Raw genomic sequence first — 22,323 nt, forward strand, 5'->3', positions numbered from 1 at the left:
TGAAAGGTCCGTTGCCCAGTCATGTGAGGTAACGGGGCATGCATAGTACTTAAAGGGCTTATCTACATGTCTCCACGTCTGCCAGGTGTCAGCAATAAAGTCCCCTAACTGGGTGTTTTTGTAGGGTTTCATTATCCCTTTTTCTTGCTTCACTGCAGTTAGGATTATTCTGCCTTTGTCATCCTTCCTTGTGCACTGATGGCAAATTATCTCAGTTAATTCCATCATGGTAAGGATTGAAGTTGTCCTGGTTAGGACATCTGTTTTGAGACAGGTATACATCTGTCTGTCACATGTGGTGAGTCCTATGTAACCACCCCTGCAGCATTTCCCTGGAGGGTAGGTATGATCCTTTCTGACTAAATTAGCCATAATGCCTACTTCTGCAAAGCAGACATCACACATGGTGACACGGCAATCCCCTGGGCCTTCTCTGGCTCCGTGAGCGGGGGTTTTCTTAGGCAAACGATTCCTTCCGGATCGGACCCCCTGCCATATTAGTGATGCCTTTGTAGTTTCACAAATTATACATTGTCCTGGTATATACTCACTCCAGGTGAGATATTGAGTGGGATTTTCAGGGTCTGATATCTTCCCTATTTGAATCCCTCCCTGTCCTCCGTGAGACAAAACAAATGCAGTGCGTCTGATGAGTGGATGGTAAACTGAATTATCTGAACCCTCATCCATGATCTCTTCCGAAGTTGAATCGGGGGAACTGGGCCGAGTCGTTTTAGATCATCAATATTACCCCTTTTGATAATCACTTCATCTGTGCCTTCACAAGTCGTTTGAATTGGTTGTCCTGGCTGTTTATTCCCTCTGTCTACCCACACCAGGTCCTCTGTCTTAAGCAGAGGGGGTTCATGGTTAGATCTATCAGGGATATAAGCAACTAGTTTAGGCAAAGATAAATGTTCGTTCAAGTTTAGTAGTTGAACTGGAACATCCCAATCTTTCTTGGAATTTGCTCTAATCCAATCTTTTGCAGATCTTACAGCCCTCTCTGCTACCCCATTAGTCTCAGGTTTGTATGGAATAGAATAGATTATTTCACACCCTATTTGTTCTAATAGTCGGGTGACGATTTTGTTTTTAAAACGTGTGCCATTATCCATTCGGAGAGACAACGGGGTTTTGCCTGTAAAGAAGTCTGCAATACATCTGCTAACGGTTCTTGCGGTGGCAGCACGGACAGGATACACTTTCGTATCTCCACCCCTATTATCCGTGATAACTACAAAATATTTGTTACCAGGGTTGATGGGATTAAAGGTCCCGCCACGTCAGCTGAATAGTGTTCTCTAGTTTTATGAGTTTTAATATGTCTCATATCACATTTTACGCGTGGCATCCTGCCCTTTAGTGCGCAATCTTCGCATTGTTTTTTCATAATATTAAAATTCTGTTTTAATTTATGAAAGGTTATTTTTCGATCATTGAGGAACTGTCTCATTCTCTCTAAACCGATGTGAACCAAAGGTTGGTGGAGATTCAACAAAACTCGTTGTGCTTCGCTTTTAGGTATAACAATCTGTTCATTTCGTTCCCATTCTTTAGGGAAAATGCAGATTGCTTTATACAACGCGCTTTGCACAGTTACTTCCGTGTTTGTGCCAACAGAATGGGGATAATCATCTCGATTTTGTGCCATTGTGTCCACCTCTTCGTTGAAGCGTGCATCGTCTGTTTTGTCTTTAGTATGACTATGTATGTGCCTCATAACAATTTTTTTCTTTTTCCTAAATTCAGCGATTATTGTGCAATAATCTGAGTGTGCTAATGGGTTGCCTTAAAGCCTCTGAGTTCCCACATTTCTAAATCTTCATTAAAGTTATTGCTACAATAGTAACTATCTGTAATTATCGTGCACTCTTTTATTTTATTTTGTTCATCCAAGCTAAAGCTTGCATGATCACTAATATTTCCACTTTTTGTGCGGTTCCTTAATTTTCTTATGTGTCCGACTGGTATGCCCCCCTCTTTCTCTTCCTCTTTAACTCTCTCTCGCTGATAAGGCTGGAGCCAGAGTGTGGGGGTGAGGTTGTAAATACCAGACCAGGGTCCTCTGCATACTACCTTGGGTCGGGGGAATCATAAATTTGTTGTGGGGTGTTTTAATCTCCCCCTTTTCCATCAGTGTTTATTTTAACATATCATATTGATCTCTCTTTTCCTTCTCACCAACTCTAATATGGTTAAGGATATATCGCTATATATTTCCGCCTGTTCTTTGTCTGCATTAGACAGCGGCAGTATTTAGGTGCTTCTTTAACTCTTAAGTATCCCTTTAGAGTGTGCAAGGGGCTGCATTGCTGTGCAAAGGAATGTGAGCGGACACATATTCTGTCTTTCCCAAAAGGTTTTCCAGCTTATTTACTGGTAGTGGGCTCTTTTAGCCAGATTGAAGTGTGTAGTGTCTGGTCCCTCCGACTCATTTTCTGAAAACCATTCACTGGGTGTTTCCGAATCTCCTCGGGGTAGTGCGGTTATCATTTTTCTTTCTTTTCTTTTTGTTGTGTTTTGTTTTATCTCCACATTAAAATTTCTGGGTCGTTCTTTATAGTCCCTGCTAATGTTTAACTCTCGCGGCAATGGTTCCTCAGATAATGGGACGTCCTCCGCTTCCTTCTCCTTGTTTTATGTTGAATTCTACGGATTCGTATAATGTTGCGTACAGTATAGAACAGTTAGCGCGTCATAGTTCCCCTTACTCCTACCATTAATCCTAAAACCGGTCAGATGTCACCCCGTGTCCGGTACTCATTTATAGATGGATCGGTTTAGTAAGCTTCTACTCCTTACCATTTAACGAGACTTTTCTAGGTCGTGTTTCCATGGTCCTTTAGTTTTACTCAAGGTTCGTAATGTTACTCAAGTCCCACAACGTTGGGCTCCATGTAGTGTGAACGGTGGTCTTGCCAGGGGAAAGAGGAGGGTAGGGGGGAGAGTAGTTAAGGCAAGACCTCACCTAACTCGGTGGCACTCCGTCGACTAATTATCCTAGTGATCCCGGAGGAAATGATAATCCTCATCCGATATTGGCATAATGCCTTCGGTCTTTTATCTCGCCCCGTGCTATATCGTTAGGTTTTTGTGTTATTTTCGAATTAAGTTATAGGTTTTGTCGAGGGTGTTTTACAGCTTGCGCTCTAGGTCCCCTGCGGTAGGCTGTAACTTCTCTCAATCCTTATCAAGCGAGTACGTATATCGTCTACACCTTCTCTCTACCTATTTTGACACCATCTCATCATTATGACAAACACTGCAAAAGTCTTCACCCAAAGACACTTACCTTAAGTCTCTTTGGTAGATTCAGTCGTCACTTCTGTATCTCACGGTGGATGGACAGGGAAAGAGGGTTTAAATTGTTTTTAGAACCAGAACCTTTTGTTTGGTTTCAGTCCCTTCCAAAGGGTAAGGCTGAGTTTTTATTCAAAGTTTATCCTAGATACAAAAAATTCAATTCAATCAAACAGTTTAAAAGTCACAAGTAACTAAGAGAAGGGGTTAAGTTTTTTTAGAGCTGGTGAGTGAACACCTCTTCTCTCTTGTCTACTCCTGCACAGAATTGCCAGGCTCCCCCTCCTGATAGCAGAAGTTTCTTCCAGACTCTAAAGCTGGAGACCTGTCCCAACCCCTAAGGGCTGGGACAGGTCCAATCTGATTTTTCTCCTTTTCTAGTAAAGATGCATATTAAGTAACTAAGAGGAAGGGTTAAGTTTAGAGCTGGTGAATAAACACCTCTTCTCTCTTCTCGACTCCTGCACAGAATTGTCAGGCACCCCCCAAAAAACATGCATTCCTACCCCCTCTTTTATACACCGGAATACATAAATCTTCCTGTCACCAGAGTTGGACAGAGGAGGTTTCACTACCTTATTTGGTAATACTGCCAATGCATGCTCTTAACAAAGGAGAGAACATTTAACACATGTCATTCAATAAGAGTATATAACATAGCAACTTATAGCGTCCTATGAATTTTATGTGTTCTAATCACAAACTATAATGAAAATAAAAACCAAACAGTATGTGTGTGTGTGTGTGTGTGTGTGTATGTATGTATATATATATGTATATATATATGTATATATATTCAATGGTTATATAGAAAAAGAAAATGATTATAAGGTTATAATAGTTAGACCTTTTTACTTTCATATTTTTCCTCAGACGCTAAACACTGGATAGGGAATCCACCAGTTATTTGGAAAACTGGACTTAATAAACCTCTTTACCAAAAGAAGAGAACAATCCCATTTGTCCCACCCTTAGGGACTGGGACAAGGATCCCAGCTTTAGAGACTAAATGACACTTCTGCTATCAGAGGACTTGGATTCCCTAGCCTCCCGGAGACGAGACAGGAAACCTGCCAGTTTTCTAGAAAACTGGACCAAACAAGCTCCTTTGATTGTCAAAGGATCAGGCTTGACTTGACAAGCTCTTTTACCTTCAGAGGATCAATCTTGACTTGACAAGCTCTTTTACCTTCAGAGGATCAATCTTGACTTGACAAGCTCTTTTACCTTCAGAGGATCAAGCTTGACGTAGGTACCACACATGTAGAAAATCCCTGAACACTTTTTGCATGTGACACTGTAACTGTTTCATTGAATTGAACGTGTTGATGATTTATAGAATAAAAGAACAAAAAAGTATAAAACTGAAATAAAACGACAGCCTTACCATTTTGTAAGCTGGAACTAAAAAACTAAAGACTCTAGTTCTTTATCAGTCTAACTTCTCTGTCCTGAACAGTGTGATCCTGAGCTGACGACTGACGCCTCCAGAGGACCTTAAGGTAAAAACTTTGGTGGAAGACTTTGCAGTGTCTAAAATGTGAGTGTATAACACAGGCAATAGTAAATTACAAACAATGTAAATAACTATTCATACTGGTATTAGGGTTACTCATACTGAGAGCGGCGAGGGCTTTCAGAAAGGCAATAATTCTGAAAATCCTGACGATCAAACTGCGGAGTGAGATAAAAGGCCGAAGTCGTTATACCATATCAGTGAGTATTATCATTTATTCCGGGGTCACAGCTGGAGGAGAGACCACCGTGTTAGGGGCGGAGCCTGTCCCCCCCCTCTCTGGAGCAGGACCTCTGCATAGGTTACCAGGTCTACAGGTCTTCTGGATTAGTGGCCCTGATACTTAGGCCAACAATCAGGTTTTACGTGTCCTTTACGTTCAGGTTGAGGTGAACTTCCTGTTTCAAACAGCTGGAATAACGCACTCTTCACAGTGTAAACAGCTGGAATAACGCACTCTTCACAGTGTAAACAGCTGGAATAACGCACTCTTCACGGTGTACACAGCTGGAATAACGCACTCTTCACGGTGTACACAGCTGGAATAACGCACTCTTCACGGTGTACACAGCTGGAATAACGCACTCTTCACGGTGTACACAGCTGGAATAACGCACTCTTCACGGTGTACACAGCTGGAATAACGCACTCTTCACGGTGTACACAGCTGGAATAACGCACTCTTCACAGTGTAAACATCTGGAATAACTCACTCTTCACAGTGTAAACAGCTGGAATAACTCACTCTTCACAGTGTAAACATCTGGAATAACTCACTCTTCACAGTGTGCGTGTGCAAACAGCTGTTGGTGCTTTTACTGGACATTAAATACAGTTGGAGTTTCAGGCTTCAGATCATAATGAGGCTACAGTCCTCCAGCAGAGAAGAAGAACAAACATATAAACCTAAAGCTTCAGTCCATCAGGTGAGTCCAGGTTCTGTCTCTGATGTCACACTTTAGGCCCCGCCCCTTTCTGAAACACTGAAAGAGACGCAGTCCTCTGGCCTCCATCACCTGGTGAACGGTGCGTTCAAGTGCTCAGATCACAGGACTGATTTCAGCCAATGAAACGCAGGAATAACCAAGTTTGACTGACTCAGTCGCCATGGAAACGAGCATTAGATCAAGTTATTGGTAATCAAACAGATATCTGATCAATAGATTTAGTTTCTGTCCAAACATCACATTCTGGAGACCATTTTATTCTGGAAATTACTTTTGAATTTGCAACTGATGTGTTATTGTACACACACACATACATACATACATATATATATATATATATATATACACATCACACATCAGTTGAGAGATATACACACATACATGTGTAACATGATTTAATAATTGATCAGTTTAAATAAATGGTTTAAAGGAGTTCAGCGTTTTCTGTCCAGAGAATCAACATTAACGAACAACCAGGAGCACCTGAACGCGTCACAGAGACAGCAGGAGGCGGGGCCATCATATTGCACAACCAATCAGCTGGCTCCACCGTAGCGTCCACAGAGGGTTATTGATAAGGCATCCGTTCTGTCAGGAAGTCCTGACCCACCTGACAGGAAGTCCTGACCCACCACGAGAACCACTTCCTGCTCTTCAAAGTAAAAGCACGAGGAAACCGTTCAGTCTGTGCTTCAGTCTGTCAGAATCAGGGCTGATCACCACGGATCAATATGTTTGATCAATAAACAGAGCAGCGGATGAAGATGAAGATGATCACTAGACCTGATCTTTATTAGTTATGGTCTAACTGAACATTGATAGATGGTCTTGAACTGATCTGGACTAGATTCTGGATCCATCTGGTCTCAGTGAACCAGTTCAAGGCCCTCAGAGCCCTGGGACCCCCTGTGGGGCCGCGAGCCTCAGCTTCTTTACCACCAGAAATAAAAATGATCAGCCAATCAGCGATCAATCACCCTGATCACTGACAGACTGACAGGAGGACCTGGACTCTCAGGACGGGGTCTGAGGGGACCTGCAGTCTGTACCTGGACCCAGAGGGGGGGGGGCAGTCTAGGGGGGTCTCCTCCAGGGGGGTCTCCACCAAGGGGGTCTCCTCCAGGGGGGTCTCCTCCAGGGGGGTCTCCTCCAGAGGCCCCGCCTGCAGCCGTCTGATTGGAGGACCGGTTCCTCCTGCTGTTGTGGTTTGGGTTTCAGCAGGAACAACTTTCTGATCTTCACCTCCTGCTGACCCCTGACCTCCAGATGCTCCTCCTTGGGCCCCGGGGTCCGAGGAGGAGGAAGAGGAGGACAGAGCTTCGGTTATGATGGCCGCCGTCTGAGTGACCCAGTTCAGCTCTGACCTCACCTCCCCTGCGCCTCCTGATGCTGCTGGGGAGGAGGAGGTCTGGGGGTCAGTCTGCGCCTCCTGCTGGGTGCTGTTGGGTCCTGGTCCGGCTCCTGCTCCTGGTCCTGGACCTGCTCCTGGTACGGCTCCTGCTCCTGGTACGGCTCCTGCTCCTTGTCCGGCTCCTGCTCCTGGTCCTGCTCCTGGTACGGCTCCTGCTCCTGGTCCTGGACCTGCTCCTGGTACGGCTCCTGCTCCTGGACCGAGTCCTGCTCCTGGTCCTGCAGCACTGTTGTTGTTGTTCAGGTTGTCCTGCAGGGCCGTCTGGTTCTGACCCGCCTGCTGGTTCTGGAGCAGCATCTCCTGGATCCGGATCTGCTGCAGGATGGCAGGAAGCTCGTAGTGGTGGAAGAAGTAGATCATGGAGTGCTGAGGAGGAGGAGGAAGAGGAGGTTAACGACAGGAAGTGACTGAGGGGGGTCTCACCTGGATGAAGAGCCAGGAGGTGATCTACCTGGAGGGGGGGGGGGGGGGGGGGGGGGGTCTCACCTGGATGAAGAGCCAGGAGGTGACCAGGGCCAGGCTGCTGTACTGCCCGTTGAAGCGGTAGTGATATGCGTAGAATGCAAAGTGGTAAAGGTAGAAGAACCTGAGGACAAAGACAGGCTCAAGGTCAGTTATCCCTCTCTATGGACTTCTATACAACCAGAGGAGTCGCCCCCTGGTGGTCAGGAGAGACCACATCATCTAGCTTTAAAGAAAGGAACCTGTGTCGGTCTGTCTGTGTATGTCAGGTCTGCAATAATGTTTTGTTGATTTCACTCCAACGCCTGTCCAGTGGGAATCACCAGAGGTCCCACGGTACGATATTATCACGATACTGCTATATAATGTAGGGCTGGGCGGTATGGGCAAAAATTCATATCACGGTATTCTGTAATATTCTGGCGGTTTCACGGTACATCACAGTATTTTCCCCCCCGGAGTAAATACATTCATTCATCGATGCAGAAAAGGACCGCCGGCCAACTGAACAGCTGTTTGTACGTTGGTACATAGAGGCTGTTAGGAAGCTAAACTTGGAGGGATTTAGGACCCAGGGGAATGTAGGTGAAAGTAAAACAGCCTGCAACGGAGTTTCTTCTTGTTGTGATAGTGGGCGAGCTCTACCCAGCATGCAGTTCGGCAGTGTAATTTTATAAATGTACAATTATTAGTGTTATAAATTATTTGTGTCACACACTGTTGTGTCGTTAGTTGAGGGTTATTAGTTGTTGTTATGAAGTTAGAAACTCCATCTCAATACACATAATACAAGTAGCTCGGACCGGTGAGCATTACATGTTGCTTCCTGCTGCAGAGCGACAGCAGCGGTACGGGATATGAAACATCCATACCGTGTGGACATTTGAAACCGGTATACCAGTTGAACCGGTACACCGCACAGCCCTATTGCAATATAATAATAATAATAATAATAATAATAATAATGCATTTAATTTATATAGCGCTTTTCATGATACTCAGTCACTTTACACAACATATTTAAATATCCTAAAAGCTATACATTAAAACTAATAAAATAATAGAACAAATAAAATAAATAAAAACAATAAGAACATAGAACACACAGTCACACATTAAAAGCAATATGGAGGTCAGTGCAGTCTGGGATGAGTTTGGGGAGAGAGATCCAGAGGGAGGGGTTAGCTACTGGCACCACATGGTGCTGTCCTCTGGGGGACGGGCAGGAGGCACCAGAGGAGCTGACGGGGTGGTGGAGCAGGTTGGTGAAGGAGGAGGGGCCTGATGGAGGGTGGAGCAGGTTGGTGAAGGAGGAGGGGCCTGATGGAGGGTGGAGCAGGTTGGTGAAGGAGGAGGGGCCTGATGGAGGGTGGAGCAGGTTGGTGAAGGAGGAGGGGCCTGATGGAGGGTGGAGCAGGTTGGTGAAGGAGGAGGGGCCTGATGGAGGGTGGTGGTAGATAGATAGATAGATAAATGATGTGAGCCGGTGTTGGTCATGTGACTAACCTCAGCCAGTGGCGTTTGCTGGTATTGGTGTGACAGCAGATGGCGTCATACTGATCGGCCAACCAGACGATGAGGATGATGTAGAAGGCTGTTGTTGTGTCGTTGAAGAACTCAGACATGATCGCCTCCATGCCTGATGACAGGAAGTGACACCAGCAGGTCAGCATTTTACTCTTTCAGCCGCACAAAACCAACAAGTCACAAGAAGAGACCATGTCTGATGACAACCATCCAAAGGTTTGTCTCATGAAGCTGTGAAATAAACCGTGTTTGTATCATGGACTTGGATTTAACATCTTTCTCTGAGGTCCCGTCTTGGCTAGGGACTGGTCAGGAAGCAGATTTACCAACGAGGGCCAGGATGACGGTGAGCAGAGGGGCAGCTGGGAAGGCGATGGTCATGTTCATCTCTAACATCTGAAGCAGATCCACTGAGGGGGACAGAGACCAGATCAACACACTGATGGTTCATCCACTCTGTACTAACAAGGACTGTCAGTCAGTTACTCAAGTTCTCTGGACCAGACTCAACTACATTGAACTGGACTAGACTGGATTATAATGCACTACATTGAACTGGACTAGACAGGTCTGACTCTGGACCAGACTACATTAAACCCTTCTGGAAGGGACTACAATAAACCTGTGGGAACTGGTCTGAACTGGTCTGGACTAAACAATGAACTGGTCTGGACTAAACAATGAACTGGTCTGGACTGAGTGCTGTGTGGATGTGAGGTATCAGAGTGAACTGACCGATAAAGACGAAGATCTGGTGATGAGAATATCTGAGCAGCATGGACACTGACAGAGTCTGAAAAAGACAAAACATGAAGACTGATCAAAACAATTCAAACGACTTAGATATTTGATCTAGTTTTGCTTTCTGTTTAATCTTCCTCTTCATTCTAAGACACGTTTGATCTGAACATGAAAGTCTAACCTCATGACTGCATTTGAAAGATTCATTTCACCAGTTTCCATCCAGCCGCGTGAACCGTTATTAATTATTCACTTACGAAGATGACCATGATGACGAAGGCGGCCAGGTAGGATGTTCTGGCCATCCACATGCTGACGAAGCGGTAATGTTCTCCAGACACCACGTTCCTCAGGAACCCTGCAGAGAACCACACTGTGACAACTCCTGAGGACTCAGTTTCTAACTCACTAAACGACACACTAGTCCAGGCCTGGCCAACCCGCATGCGGCTCTTTGCCTGGTTTCATGCGGCTCTTACGTTCATATCGAAGTTTGGGTTATTTTTTTAAATCTTTTTATTGATTTTGCAAATACTTTAGACCACTGGTGTCAAACTCAAGGCACGACGGCTTGAAAGCCATGAAATCGCGGACCCGTTTTCAGTCCGTCACGGGCCTTTGCATGGGCAAAACAAAAAAATCCTGTGCGTTTATTTTGAAGGGATTTTTTAATGCGGCAGAGTGCAATTTATTCAATTTCAGTCATATTCATGTAATGTGCTGTATCTGTTTCGTTGTTCATTCTGGTCACATGACATCTATTCTTCTGTCCATCCTGGAGAGGGATCCTCCTCTGTTGCTCTCCTGAAGGTTCTTCCTGTTTTCCCTGTGAAAGGGTTTTTACTATCTTTATTTGGGGAGTTGTTCCTAATCTGATGTGAGGTCCTGGGACAGGATGTCATGTGTACAGACGAGAAGGGATGGGGTGATGTTCATGTATGCCCATGTGTATGATGTGACTCTTTGCGGTAACACAGTAAAAAATGTGGCTCTTAGTCTCTGACTGGTTGGCCACCCCTGCTCTAGTTACTTATGACTTATTCTGTCATCAGAGAAAGATTCTCCTACCATATTACCGCACTAGAGAGCTGCTCTCTGAATGCAGGTCTATAGTTAGGACTGGTTCAGGTCTACAGTTAGGACTGGCTCAGGTCTATAGTTAGGGCTGGTTCAGGTCTATAGTTAGGACTGGTTCAGGTCTACAGTTAGGACTGGCTCAGGTCTACAGTTAGGACTGGCTCAGGTCTATAGTTAGGGCTGGTTCAGGTCTATAGTTAGGATAGTTAGAAACAAAATTGGTATTCAAACTGGATGATGCCAGATCAAAATATTTTGGAACAAACAGGTATCCCCTTTTTACCATTTCATTATATTTGTAATTAAACTCTGGCCTTGCTCTACCTTTGTTCTCCTCGTTCTCTGCGAGCGCCTTCACACTGGACATCAGGATGTCGTCGTAGCCCAAAAACTCGTCGAGCAGGAAGCGACTGAAGCTGTCGCCGAAGCACTCGTCCTTCATGGGATCTAAACGGGTACAAGTTTCATCAAAGGAGTGAGTCACGTGACTGAGGCAGACAGTGTTCAGCGGGCTCCATTCTGTGCCTCCTTGTTTCCTCCCTTCTTGGCCTCAGTGCTCCAACTTGAAGGACGTCCAAATTCTAGAATGCATCTCTAGAAAGCTTTGAAATGGTGACTCATTGGTTAAATGCCTGTTGCCTCGACTCCTCTCTTGTCTCCTGTGACTTGGACTAAGATGCGAGGAGGTGAGGAAAGGAATCAAGGATGTACAAACTGGGAAATGAAGGCCTTCAGTGACTCACCCAAAGTGACGACCATGACAGGGATGTTGAGTCTCTGTCTGGTGCTCTGAGACAAACGCAGGAAGCCGTACTCCAGAGAATACTCCACGATGTACTCCTCCTGAGGCCACACTGAGGGAACAGCAAGAACAGACTCCTTTACAGACGCCAACAGACCCCAACAGTCACCAACAGTCACCAACAGACACCAACAGACACCAACAGTCACCAACAGTCACCAACAGTCACCAACAGTCACCAACAGTCACCAACAGACACCAACAGACACCAACAGACACCAACAGACACCAACAGTCACCAACAGTCACCAACAGTCACCAACAGACACCAACAGTCACCAACAGTCACCAACAGTCACCAACAGTCACCAACAGACACCAACAGACACCAACAGTCACCAACAGTCACCAACAGTCACCAACAGACACCAACAGACACCAACAGTCACCAACAGTCACCAACAGACACCAACAGACACCAACAGACAACAGTCACCAATAGACAACAGTCACCAACAGACAACAGTCACCAACAGTCACCAACAGACACCAACAGACCCCAACAGACCCCAACAGACAACAGTCACCAACAGACACCAACAGTCACCAACAGACAACAGTCACCAACAGACACCAACAGTCACCAACAGACCCCAACAGTCACCAACAGACCCCAACAGACAAGTCACCAACAGTCACCAACAGACACCAACAGACAACAGTCACCAACAGACAACAGTCACCAACAGACAACAGTCACCAACAGTCACCAACAGTCACCAACAGTCACCAACAGACAACAGTCACCAACAGACAACAGTCACCAACAGTCACCAACAGTCACCAACAGACAACAGTCACCAACAGACACCAACAGTCACCAACAGTCACCAACAGTCACCAACAGTCACCAACAGACACCAACAGACACCAACAGACACCAACAGTCACCAACAGTCACCAACAGTCACCAACAGACACCAACAGTCACCAACAGTCACCAACAGTCACCAACAGACACCAACAGTCACCAACAGTCACCAACAGTCACCAACAGACCCCAACAGTCACCAACAGTCACCAACAGACACCAACAGACACCAACAGACACCAACAGACAACAGTCACCAATAGACAACAGTCACCAACAGACAACAGTCACCAACAGTCACCAACAGACACCAACAGACCCCAACAGACCCCAACAGACAACAGTCACCAACAGACACCAACAGTCACCAACAGACAACAGTCACCAACAGACAACAGTCACCAACAGTCACCAACAGACACCAACAGTCACCAACAGACCCCAACAGACAAGTCACCAACAGTCACCAACAGACACCAACAGACAACAGTCACCAACAGACAACAGTCACCAACAGACAACAGTCACCAACAGTCACCAACAGTCACCAACAGACAACAGTCACCAACAGACCCCAACAGACCCCAGTCACCAACAGACAACAGTCACCAACAGTCACCAACAGACCCCAACAGACAACAGTCACCAACAGTCACCAACAGACCCCAACAGTCACCAACAGACAACAGTCACCAACAGACCCCAACAGACACCAACAGACCCCAACAGACCCCAACAGACCCCAACAGACAACAGTCACCAACAGACCCCAACAGTCACCAACAGACCCCAACAGACCCCAACAGTCACCAACAGACCCCAACAGTCACCAACAGACAACAGTCACCAACAGACAACAGTCACCAACAGACAACAGTCACCAACAGACCCCAACAGTCACCAACAGACAACAGTCACCAACAGACAACAGTCACCAACAGACCCCAACAGTCACCAACAGACCCCAACAGACCCCAACAGACAACAGTCACCAACAGACAACAGTCACCAACAGACAACAGTCACCAACAGACCCCAACAGACCCCAACAGTCACCAACAGACAACAGTCACCAACAGACAACAGTCACCAACAGACCCCAACAGACAACAGTCACCAACAGACAACAGTCACCAACAGACCCCAACAGTCACCAACAGACAACAGTCACCAACAGACCCCAACAGACAACAGTCACCAACAGACCCCAACAGACAACAGTCACCAACAGACAACAGTCACCAACAGACAACAGTCACCAACAGACCCCAACAGTCACCAACAGACCCCAACAGTCACCAACAGACCCCAACAGTCACCAACAGTCACCAACAGTCACCAACAGACCCCAACAGACAACAGTCACCAACAGACCCCAACAGACCCCAACAGACCCCAACAGACAACAGTCACCAACAGACCCCAACAGTCACCAACAGACCCCAACAGTCACCAACAGTCACCAACAGTCACCAACAGACCCCAACAGTCACCAACAGACCCCAACAGACAACAGTCACCAACAGACACCAACAGACACCAACAGACCGGACTACGGTATCTGGAGGTTTATCTTCTATAATGAACTCTACAGACACCAACATACACCTACTGGGGTTAAGGAGAATCTTGACTGTTTACAGGTGGAGGAGGAGAGAAGGAGGTAGGAGGAGAGGGAAAGGAGGGATAAGGGAGGAGAAGGAAAGAGGAGGAGAGAGGAAAAGGAGGGTTTACCTGCTCTGGTCATCATCTCCAGCTCAGACACTGAATCCTTCAGCGGCTGCATACCTTTAGTGGTCTGGCTGAAGGAGATGTCCTGGCTGTCGTTCACTCCTCCTGCTCCTCCTCCGGCTCCTCCTCTTCCAACACCTCCTCCAATCAGAGACGGCTTCAGACGAGGCTCCATGTCCAGCTCAAACTGCAGCAGGAAACACAGTTCGACTAATCTGAGCCCAGAGTTGATCCATGTCCTGTACGGCCCACTCACACCGCTTGACCATCATAGTGTGACAAAGTGTTATCGGACAATATCAAGTCAAAATGTGTGATTAGATCAATATTGATGCTTTCTAGTTGCCCGAGTCTTAGTAATACTTCATTGTGAAATCTGCAGAAGGAGAGCTAGTCACATAAGCAGCTATTATTAGCAGCGCTGGAGCTAACCGCTAACATATGGAGGGTCCAAAGCGAGGTATAAGGACAGAAGATGTTGGATGCTGTACAGATCTACGGGGCTATACAAATAAAGTTATATTAAACTGAATGGAATGATGATCTATGTTCTATTCAGTAAAAAAAAAAAAAAGAGTATTGGACGAAGGTAAAGTATCATGGTGCGTTTGAATGTAAACTTGAATGAATCCAAAGCTGGGGCAAAAAGCAGTATGATGAGTGTTCTTTACCAGCTGCTGTAACAAAGAAAAGCCTCTACACTCCTTTGGTTTCCAGAGCGCTCTGATCCCTCCCTCTGAACAACTCCTGGCTCCTGCTGACCCCTAGTGGCTGTGGAGGCAACTGAACCTCTGACGCTCCGCTCACCTGCACAGAGCTGTTGTCAAACATCTCTAGGCTCATCTCATCCTCGTCTTCTTCCTCTTCTTCCTGCAGCGCTGCCAGGCTGAGTCCCACCACGCCCTCCTCTGCCTCCAGCTCCTCCTGGAGGCCCGTGGAGTCGTAGTACTGCAGGAAGACGGGGGCTCGGCTGGAGTTCCTCTGGATCTCCACCCGCAGGATGCCGTCCCGAGGCCAGCGCTCCCTCACCACCTCCAGACAGTTGATGGGCGAGCGAGAGAAGGCGATGTGAATGTAGGCGAGGATGAAGAGGACAAAGAGCGCCTGAACAGGAGCACAGAGGAGTTAATGCTGTTAGGCTCACTTAACTTTCACACATCTAAAATTACAAATCAAAAACATGGTCATCATAACTGCGATTGATGCCTTTCCTTTTGACTATTTAAAGTATTCATATGATTTGCACACACAACACAAGTCAGCTGAAGTCAGTTTGATCATTATCGGACTTAAGCAGGCAGTGAAGTCACTTCTTCATGTGTTAAAGTTGCATCCCCTCTCCTAACCACCAGGGGTGACTCCTCTGGTTGTATAGAAGTCTATGCTTCATGTGTTAAAGCTGCATTCTCTCTCCTGACCACCAGGGGGCGACTCCTCTGGTTGTATAGAGGTATATGCTTCATGTGTTAAAGCTGCATCTTCTCTACTGACCACCAGGGGGCGACTTCTCTGGTTGTATAGCAGTCTATGCTTCATGTGTTAAAGCTGCATTTTCTCTCCTGACCACCAGGGGGCGACTCCTCTGGTTGTATAGCAGTCTATGCTTCATGTGTTAAAGCTGCATTCTCTCTCCTGACCACCAGGGGGCGACTCCTCTGGTTGTATAGAGGTATATGCTTCATGTGTTAAAGCTGCATTTTCTCTACTGACCACCAGGGGGCGACTCCTCTGGTTGTATAGCAGTCTATGCTTCATGTGTTAAAGCTGCATTTTCTCTACTGACCACCAGGGGGCGACTCCTCTGGTTGTATAGCAGTCTATGCTTCATGTGTTAAAGCTGCATTCTCTCTCCTGACCACCAGGGGGTGACTCCTCTGGTTGTATAGAAGTCTATGCTCGATGCATTTGGAGTCAACGTCTCACAGGTTTCCATGGACCGTGGTTTTATCTGGACCCTGGTCCTGACCTACACCCACTGCTATTATCATTATTATTATTATTATTATTATGAGTGGCATTGCTATTAGTATTGCCAACACCATTACTCCCCTTAATGGGTTTTGGGGAGTTGTTCTTGTTCTGGTGTGAAGGTTAAAGGTCAGAGGATGTTTATGTGTACAGATGGTAAAGCCCTGAGGAGAGTTTGTGACTTTTGATTTTGGGCTATACAAAATAATTGAATAAAGATCCATTATGACCCAGCAGTCTTCATCATGACCCAGCAGTCTTCATCACTGAGTGTTAACTGGAGAAAGCCTGCAGGGCTGACTGCTGTTAATCTGGTGGATTTACACAATCCCTGGATTTCCTCCCATACTTTATTCAAAATAATTTAAATCCTCATTTACAGGAACATTATGTCGTTGTTTATCAGGCAAACGTTTGTTTATGTTGTTATGTTGTAGAGGAGAATTTCATATACATAACAAGTTTTCTCCCTTGATGTACATTCACCATGAATGTAATTACATGCTGCTGTTAACAGAGCCCAAACGCTAAGGTATCTCATATATATATATATATATATATATATATATATATATATATATATATATATATATAAATAAAAGAGACGTTACACACCTCGAGTTATATATTTAACTCTATATAAGAGACGTTACACACCTTGAGCAGGACGAAGAACTCAAAGACCCTCCTGAAGGACGGAGGGAACAGTCGGGCGTACGTGACGGCCATCTTGAAGAAGAGGGCGTGGAAGAGGCGATCGCGGACATTGATGAGGGGGTTCTGGTTGATGTTGGGGTTTCGGATCCTGTTGGGTCCCATGTTGTTGTTGTTCAGAGGGACGTTGTTGTTGTTGGCCTGGTTCTCAGACATGATCTCTATCTCTGGATTCAGCTCACTGCACAGGCTAACAGCTGATTCTAGGTCAGCATGGCTGCAGGCCGGTGTCCTCAGAGTGAAGGTAAAACTGACCTCAGATCAGGCCAAGCTCAGGCAATGTCTCCAAGCTGAGAGCTGTTAACTCAACTTCTTTAAACAGATGTCACTGAAAACAAATCAATGAAGACTTTGATTACTCAATTGAAAATTTCCGATATTCACCAAGTTATGAACAAAAATAAAGTTTAGTAAAGAAAGGTAGTAAAGTAAAGGCAGTAAAGTAAAGTAAGGTAGTGAAGTAAAGAAAGGTAGTAAAGTAAAGAAAGGTAGTAAAGAAAGGTAGTAAAGAAAGGTAGTAAAGAAAGGTAGTGAAGAAAGGTAGTGAAGTAAAGAAAGGTAGTAAAGTAAAGAAAGGTAGTGAAGAAAGGTAGTGAAGAAAGGTAGTGAAGAAAGGTAGTAAAGAAAGGTAGTGAAGAAAGGTAGTGAAGAAAGGTAGTGAAGTAAAGAAAGGTAGTGAAGAAAGGTAGTGAAGTAAAGAAAGGTAGTGAAGTAAAGAAAGGTAGTGAAGTAAAGAAAGGTAGTGAAGAAAGGTAGTGAAGTAAAGAAAGGTAGTAAAGAAAGGTAGTGAAGAAAGGTAGTGAAGTAAAGAAAGGTAGTGAAGTAAAGAAAGGTAGTGAAGTAAAGAAAGGTAGTGAAGTAAAGAAAGGTAGTGAAGAAAGGTAGTGAAGTAAAGAAAGGTAGTGAAGAAAGGTAGTGAAGAAAGGTAGTGAAGTAAAGAAAGGTAGTGAAGTAAAGAAAGGTAGTGAAGTAAAGAAAGGTAGTGAAGTAAAGAAAGGTAGTAAAGAAAGGTAGTGAAGTAAAGAAAGGTAGTGAAGAAAGGTAGTGAAGTAAAGAAAGGTAGTGAAGTAAAGAAAGGTAGTGAAGAAAGGTAGTAAAGAAAGGTAGTGAAGTAAAGAAAGGTAGTGAAGTAAAGAAAGGTAGTGAAGTAAAGAAAGGTAGTGAAGAAAGGTAGTGAAGAAAGGTAGTGAAGAAAGGTAGTGAAGTAAAGAAAGGTAGTAAAGAAAGGTAGTGAAGTAAAGAAAGGTAGTGAAGTAAAGAAAGGTAGTGAAGTAAAGAAAGGTAGTGAAGAAAGGTAGTGAAGTAAAGAAAGGTAGTGGAGTAAAGAAAGGTAGTAAAGAAAGGTAGTGAAGTAAAGAAAGGTAGTGAAGAAAGGTAGTGAAGTAAAGAAAGGTAGTGAAGTAAAGAAAGGTAGTAAAGAAAGGTAGTGAAGTAAAGAAAGGTAGTGAAGAAAGGTAGTGAAGTAAAGAAAGGTAGTGAAGTAAAGAAAGGTAGTGAAGAAAGGTAGTGAAGTAAAGAAAGGTAGTGAAGTAAAGAAAGGTAGTAAAGAAAGGTAGTGAAGAAAGGTAGTGAAGTAAAGAAAGGTAGTAAAGAAAGGTAGTGAAGTAAAGAAAGGTAGTAAAGAAAGGTAGTGAAGTAAAGAAAGGTAGTAAAGAAAGGTAGTGAAGTAAAGAAAGGTAGTGAAGTAAAGAAAGGTAGTAAAGAAAGGTAGTGAAGTAAAGAAAGGTAGTGAAGAAAGGTAGTGAAGTAAAGAAAGGTAGTAAAGAAAGGTAGTAAAGAAAGGTAGTGAAGTAAAGAAAGGTAGTAAAGAAAGGTAGTGAAGAAAGGTAGTGAAGTAAAGAAAGGTAGTGAAGTAAAGAAAGGTAGTAAAGAAAGGTAGTAAAGAAAGGTAGTGAAGAAAGGTAGTGAAGTAAAGAAAGGTAGTGAAGTAAAGAAAGGTAGTGAAGAAAGGTAGTGAAGTAAAGAAAGGTAGTGAAGTAAAGAAAGGTAGTGAAGTAAAGAAAGGTAGTAAAGAAAGGTAGTAAAGAAAGGTAGTGAAGAAAGGTAGTGAAGTAAAGAAAGGTAGTAAAGAAAGGTAGTAAAGAAAGGTAGTAAAGAAAGGTAGTAAAGAAAGGTAGTGAAGTAAAGAAAGGTAGTGAAGTAAAGAAAGGTAGTGAAGTAAAGAAAGGTAGTGAAGAAAGGTAGTGAAGTAAAGAAAGGTAGTGAAGTAAAGAAAGGTAGTGAAGAAAGGTAGTGAAGAAAGGTAGTGAAGAAAGGTAGTGAAGAAAGGTAGTGAAGTAAAGAAAGGTAGTGAAGTAAAGAAAGGTAGTAAAGAAAGGTAGTAAAGAAAGGTAGTGAAGAAAGGTAGTGAAGAAAGGTAGTGAAGAAAGGTAGTGAAGTAAAGAAAGGTAGTAAAGAAAGGTAGTGAAGTAAAGAAAGGTAGTAAAGAAAGGTAGTGAAGTAAAGAAAGGTAGTAAAGAAAGGTAGTAAAGAAAGGTAGTGAAGTAAAGAAAGGTAGTGAAGAAAGGTAGTGAAGTAAAGAAAGGTAGTGAAGTAAAGAAAGGTAGTGAAGTAAAGAAAGGTAGTGAAGTAAAGAAAGGTAGTAAAGAAAGGTAGTAAAGAAAGGTAGTAAAGAAAGGTAGTGAAGTAAAGAAAGGTAGTGAAGTAAAGAAAGGTAGTGAAGTAAAGAAAGGTAGTAAAGAAAGGTAGTAAAGAAAGGTAGTAAAGAAAGGTAGTGAAGTAAAGAAAGGTAGTGAAGTAAAGAAAGGTAGTAAAGAAAGGTAGTAAAGAAAGGTAGTAAAGAAAGGTAGTGAAGTAAAGAAAGGTAGTAAAGAAAGGTAGTGAAGAAAGGTAGTGAAGAAAGGTAGTGAAGTAAAGAAAGGTAGTAAAGAAAGGTAGTAAAGAAAGGTAGTAAAGAAAGGTAGTGAAGTAAAGAAAGGTAGTAAAGAAAGGTAGTGAAGAAAGGTAGTGAAGAAAGGTAGTGAAGAAAGGTAGTGAAGTAAAGAAAGGTAGTAAAGAAAGGTAGTAAAGAAAGGTAGTAAAGAAAGGTAGTGAAGAAAGGTAGTGAAGTAAAGAAAGGTAGTAAAGAAAGGTAGTAAAGAAAGGTAGTGAAGTAAAGAAAGGTAGTAAAGAAAGGTAGTGAAGAAAGGTAGTAAAGAAAGGTAGTGAAGTAAAGAAAGGTAGTAAAGAAAGGTAGTAAAGAAAGGTAGTGAAGTAAAGAAAGGTAGTGAAGAAAGGTAGTGAAGAAAGGTAGTGAAGTAAAGAAAGGTAGTGAAGTAAAGAAAGGTAGTAAAGAAAGGTAGTGAAGTAAAGAAAGGTAGTGAAGTAAAGAAAGGTAGTAAAGAAAGGTAGTAAAGAAAGGTAGTGAAGTAAAGAAAGGTAGTGAAGTAAAGAAAGGTAGTGAAGAAAGGTAGTGAAGTAAAGAAAGGTAGTGAAGTAAAGAAAGGTAGTAAAGAAAGGTAGTGAAGAAAGGTAGTGAAGAAAGGTAGTGAAGAAAGGTAGTGAAGTAAAGAAAGGTAGTGAAGTAAAGAAAGGTAGTGAAGTAAAGAAAGGTAGTGAAGTAAAGAAAGGTAGTAAAGAAAGGTAGTGAAGAAAGGTAGTGAAGTAAAGAAAGGTAGTAAAGAAAGGTAGTAAAGAAAGGTAGTGAAGTAAAGAAAGGTAGTGAAGTAAAGAAAGGTAGTAAAGAAGAGTAAGGTAGTAAAGAAAGCTAGTTTATGATACAGCTTTTCTCTCTGTGTGTGTGTGTGTGTCTGTGTCTCTGTGTGTGTGTGCGTGTCTGTGTCTCTGTGTGTGTGTGCGTGTCTGTGTCTGTGTGTGTGTGCGTGCGTGTGTCTCTCTGTGTGTGTGTCTCGGTCTCTCGGTGTGTGTGTCTCGGTGTGTGTGTGTGTGTGTGTGTGTGTGTGTGTGTGTGTGTGTACAGACTGCATGTAGCTGTGAGGCCTGCTCCTCCTCAGGTAAACATCCCGCCCCTAACTCTGTATATCTGGCCCGTGGGTCTTACCTGAGACCGGTTAGTCCGTTACCGGGAACAGGAACGGTACCGGGAACATGAGCATGTCTCCGGTGTTCTCCTCAGAACGCAACAGAGTCCCGTTAACGCGCTCCAGAGGAAGCTAACGCTAAAGGAGCTAGCAGGACCCGGAACCCTCTAAACCAGGACCCGGAACCTCCTAACCCAGGACCCAGGACCCGGACCCTGTAGAGTCATTTCAGTTTAATCTAAACCCGTCCGGTGGTTTCACCTGTGAGCTAACAGGAGCTAACAGGAGCTAACAGAGTTAACAGGAGACCAGAGACTCAGCAGCCTGACGAGACAACCACCTGACCGGAAATACGGGTCTTACGGGGCGGAGCCTAACCCTGAGCTTGATCTGCCAGGTGCAAAACCCATAACCCACTAGGTCCATGTATCAGACCCACATAGACCCACTAGGTCCATGTTTCAGACCCACTCCCCTGGTTGTATAGAAGTATTCATGTGTTAAAGCTGCATTCTCTCTCCTGACCACCATAATGTTCGTATTCAGACAAATAAATAAACATTCTGCTTTGAAACTACAGTACAAATAAAATATGCTTAAACTTTTCAATATATATATACGTATATATATATCAATATATATATATATATATATACGTGTATATATATATACGTATATATACGTATATATATATACACGTATATATATATATATATATATATATATATATATATATATATATACGTATATATATATATGTATATATATATATATATACATATATATATATATATACGTATATATATATATATACGTATATATATATATATATATATACATATATATATATATACGTATATATATATATATATATATATATACGTATATATATAGATATAGATATATATCTATATATATACGTATATATACGTATATATATATATACGTATATATACGTATATATATATATATATATATACGTATATATATATATATATATATATATATATACACGTATATATATATATATATATATATATATATACGTATATATATATATATACGTATATATACGTATATATATATATACGTATATATATATATATATATATACACGTATATATATACGTGTATATATATACGTATATATATATATATATATATATATATATACGTATATACGTATATACGTATATATATATACGTATATATATGTATATATATATATATATATATATATATATATATGTATATATGTATTTATTTATTTGAGGAGCCTGGCAGACCCCGCTCAGGGTCCACATGCTCACGTCATCTGTAGAGGAGGCTGCCCCGACGCCGCCATCTTAGAAAA

General features: G+C 43.3%; 1 protein-coding gene across 1 annotated transcript; it reads right to left on the reverse strand.

The window, feature by feature from the left end:
- Positions 1 to 5,514: 5,514 nt before the first annotated feature.
- Positions 5,515 to 17,166, reverse strand: tmem259 (transmembrane protein 259; the record flags this gene model as incomplete). Its single annotated transcript, XM_079221096.1, has 11 exons — positions 5,515 to 7,543; positions 7,664 to 7,763; positions 9,146 to 9,278; positions 9,493 to 9,576; positions 9,902 to 9,959; positions 10,165 to 10,265; positions 11,309 to 11,431; positions 11,728 to 11,838; positions 14,332 to 14,515; positions 15,136 to 15,432; positions 16,954 to 17,166. 11 exons carry the CDS (start codon positions 17,164 to 17,166, stop codon positions 6,749 to 6,751), a joined length of 2,199 nt encoding a protein of 732 aa, XP_079077222.1. The 3' UTR covers positions 5,515 to 6,748.
- Between the last annotated feature and the right edge of the window lie 5,157 nt (positions 17,167 to 22,323).

This window comes from Taurulus bubalis (assembly GCF_910589615.1).
Source record: "Taurulus bubalis genome assembly, chromosome: 7".
Classification (NCBI taxonomy): domain Eukaryota; kingdom Metazoa; phylum Chordata; class Actinopteri; order Perciformes; family Cottidae; genus Taurulus; species Taurulus bubalis.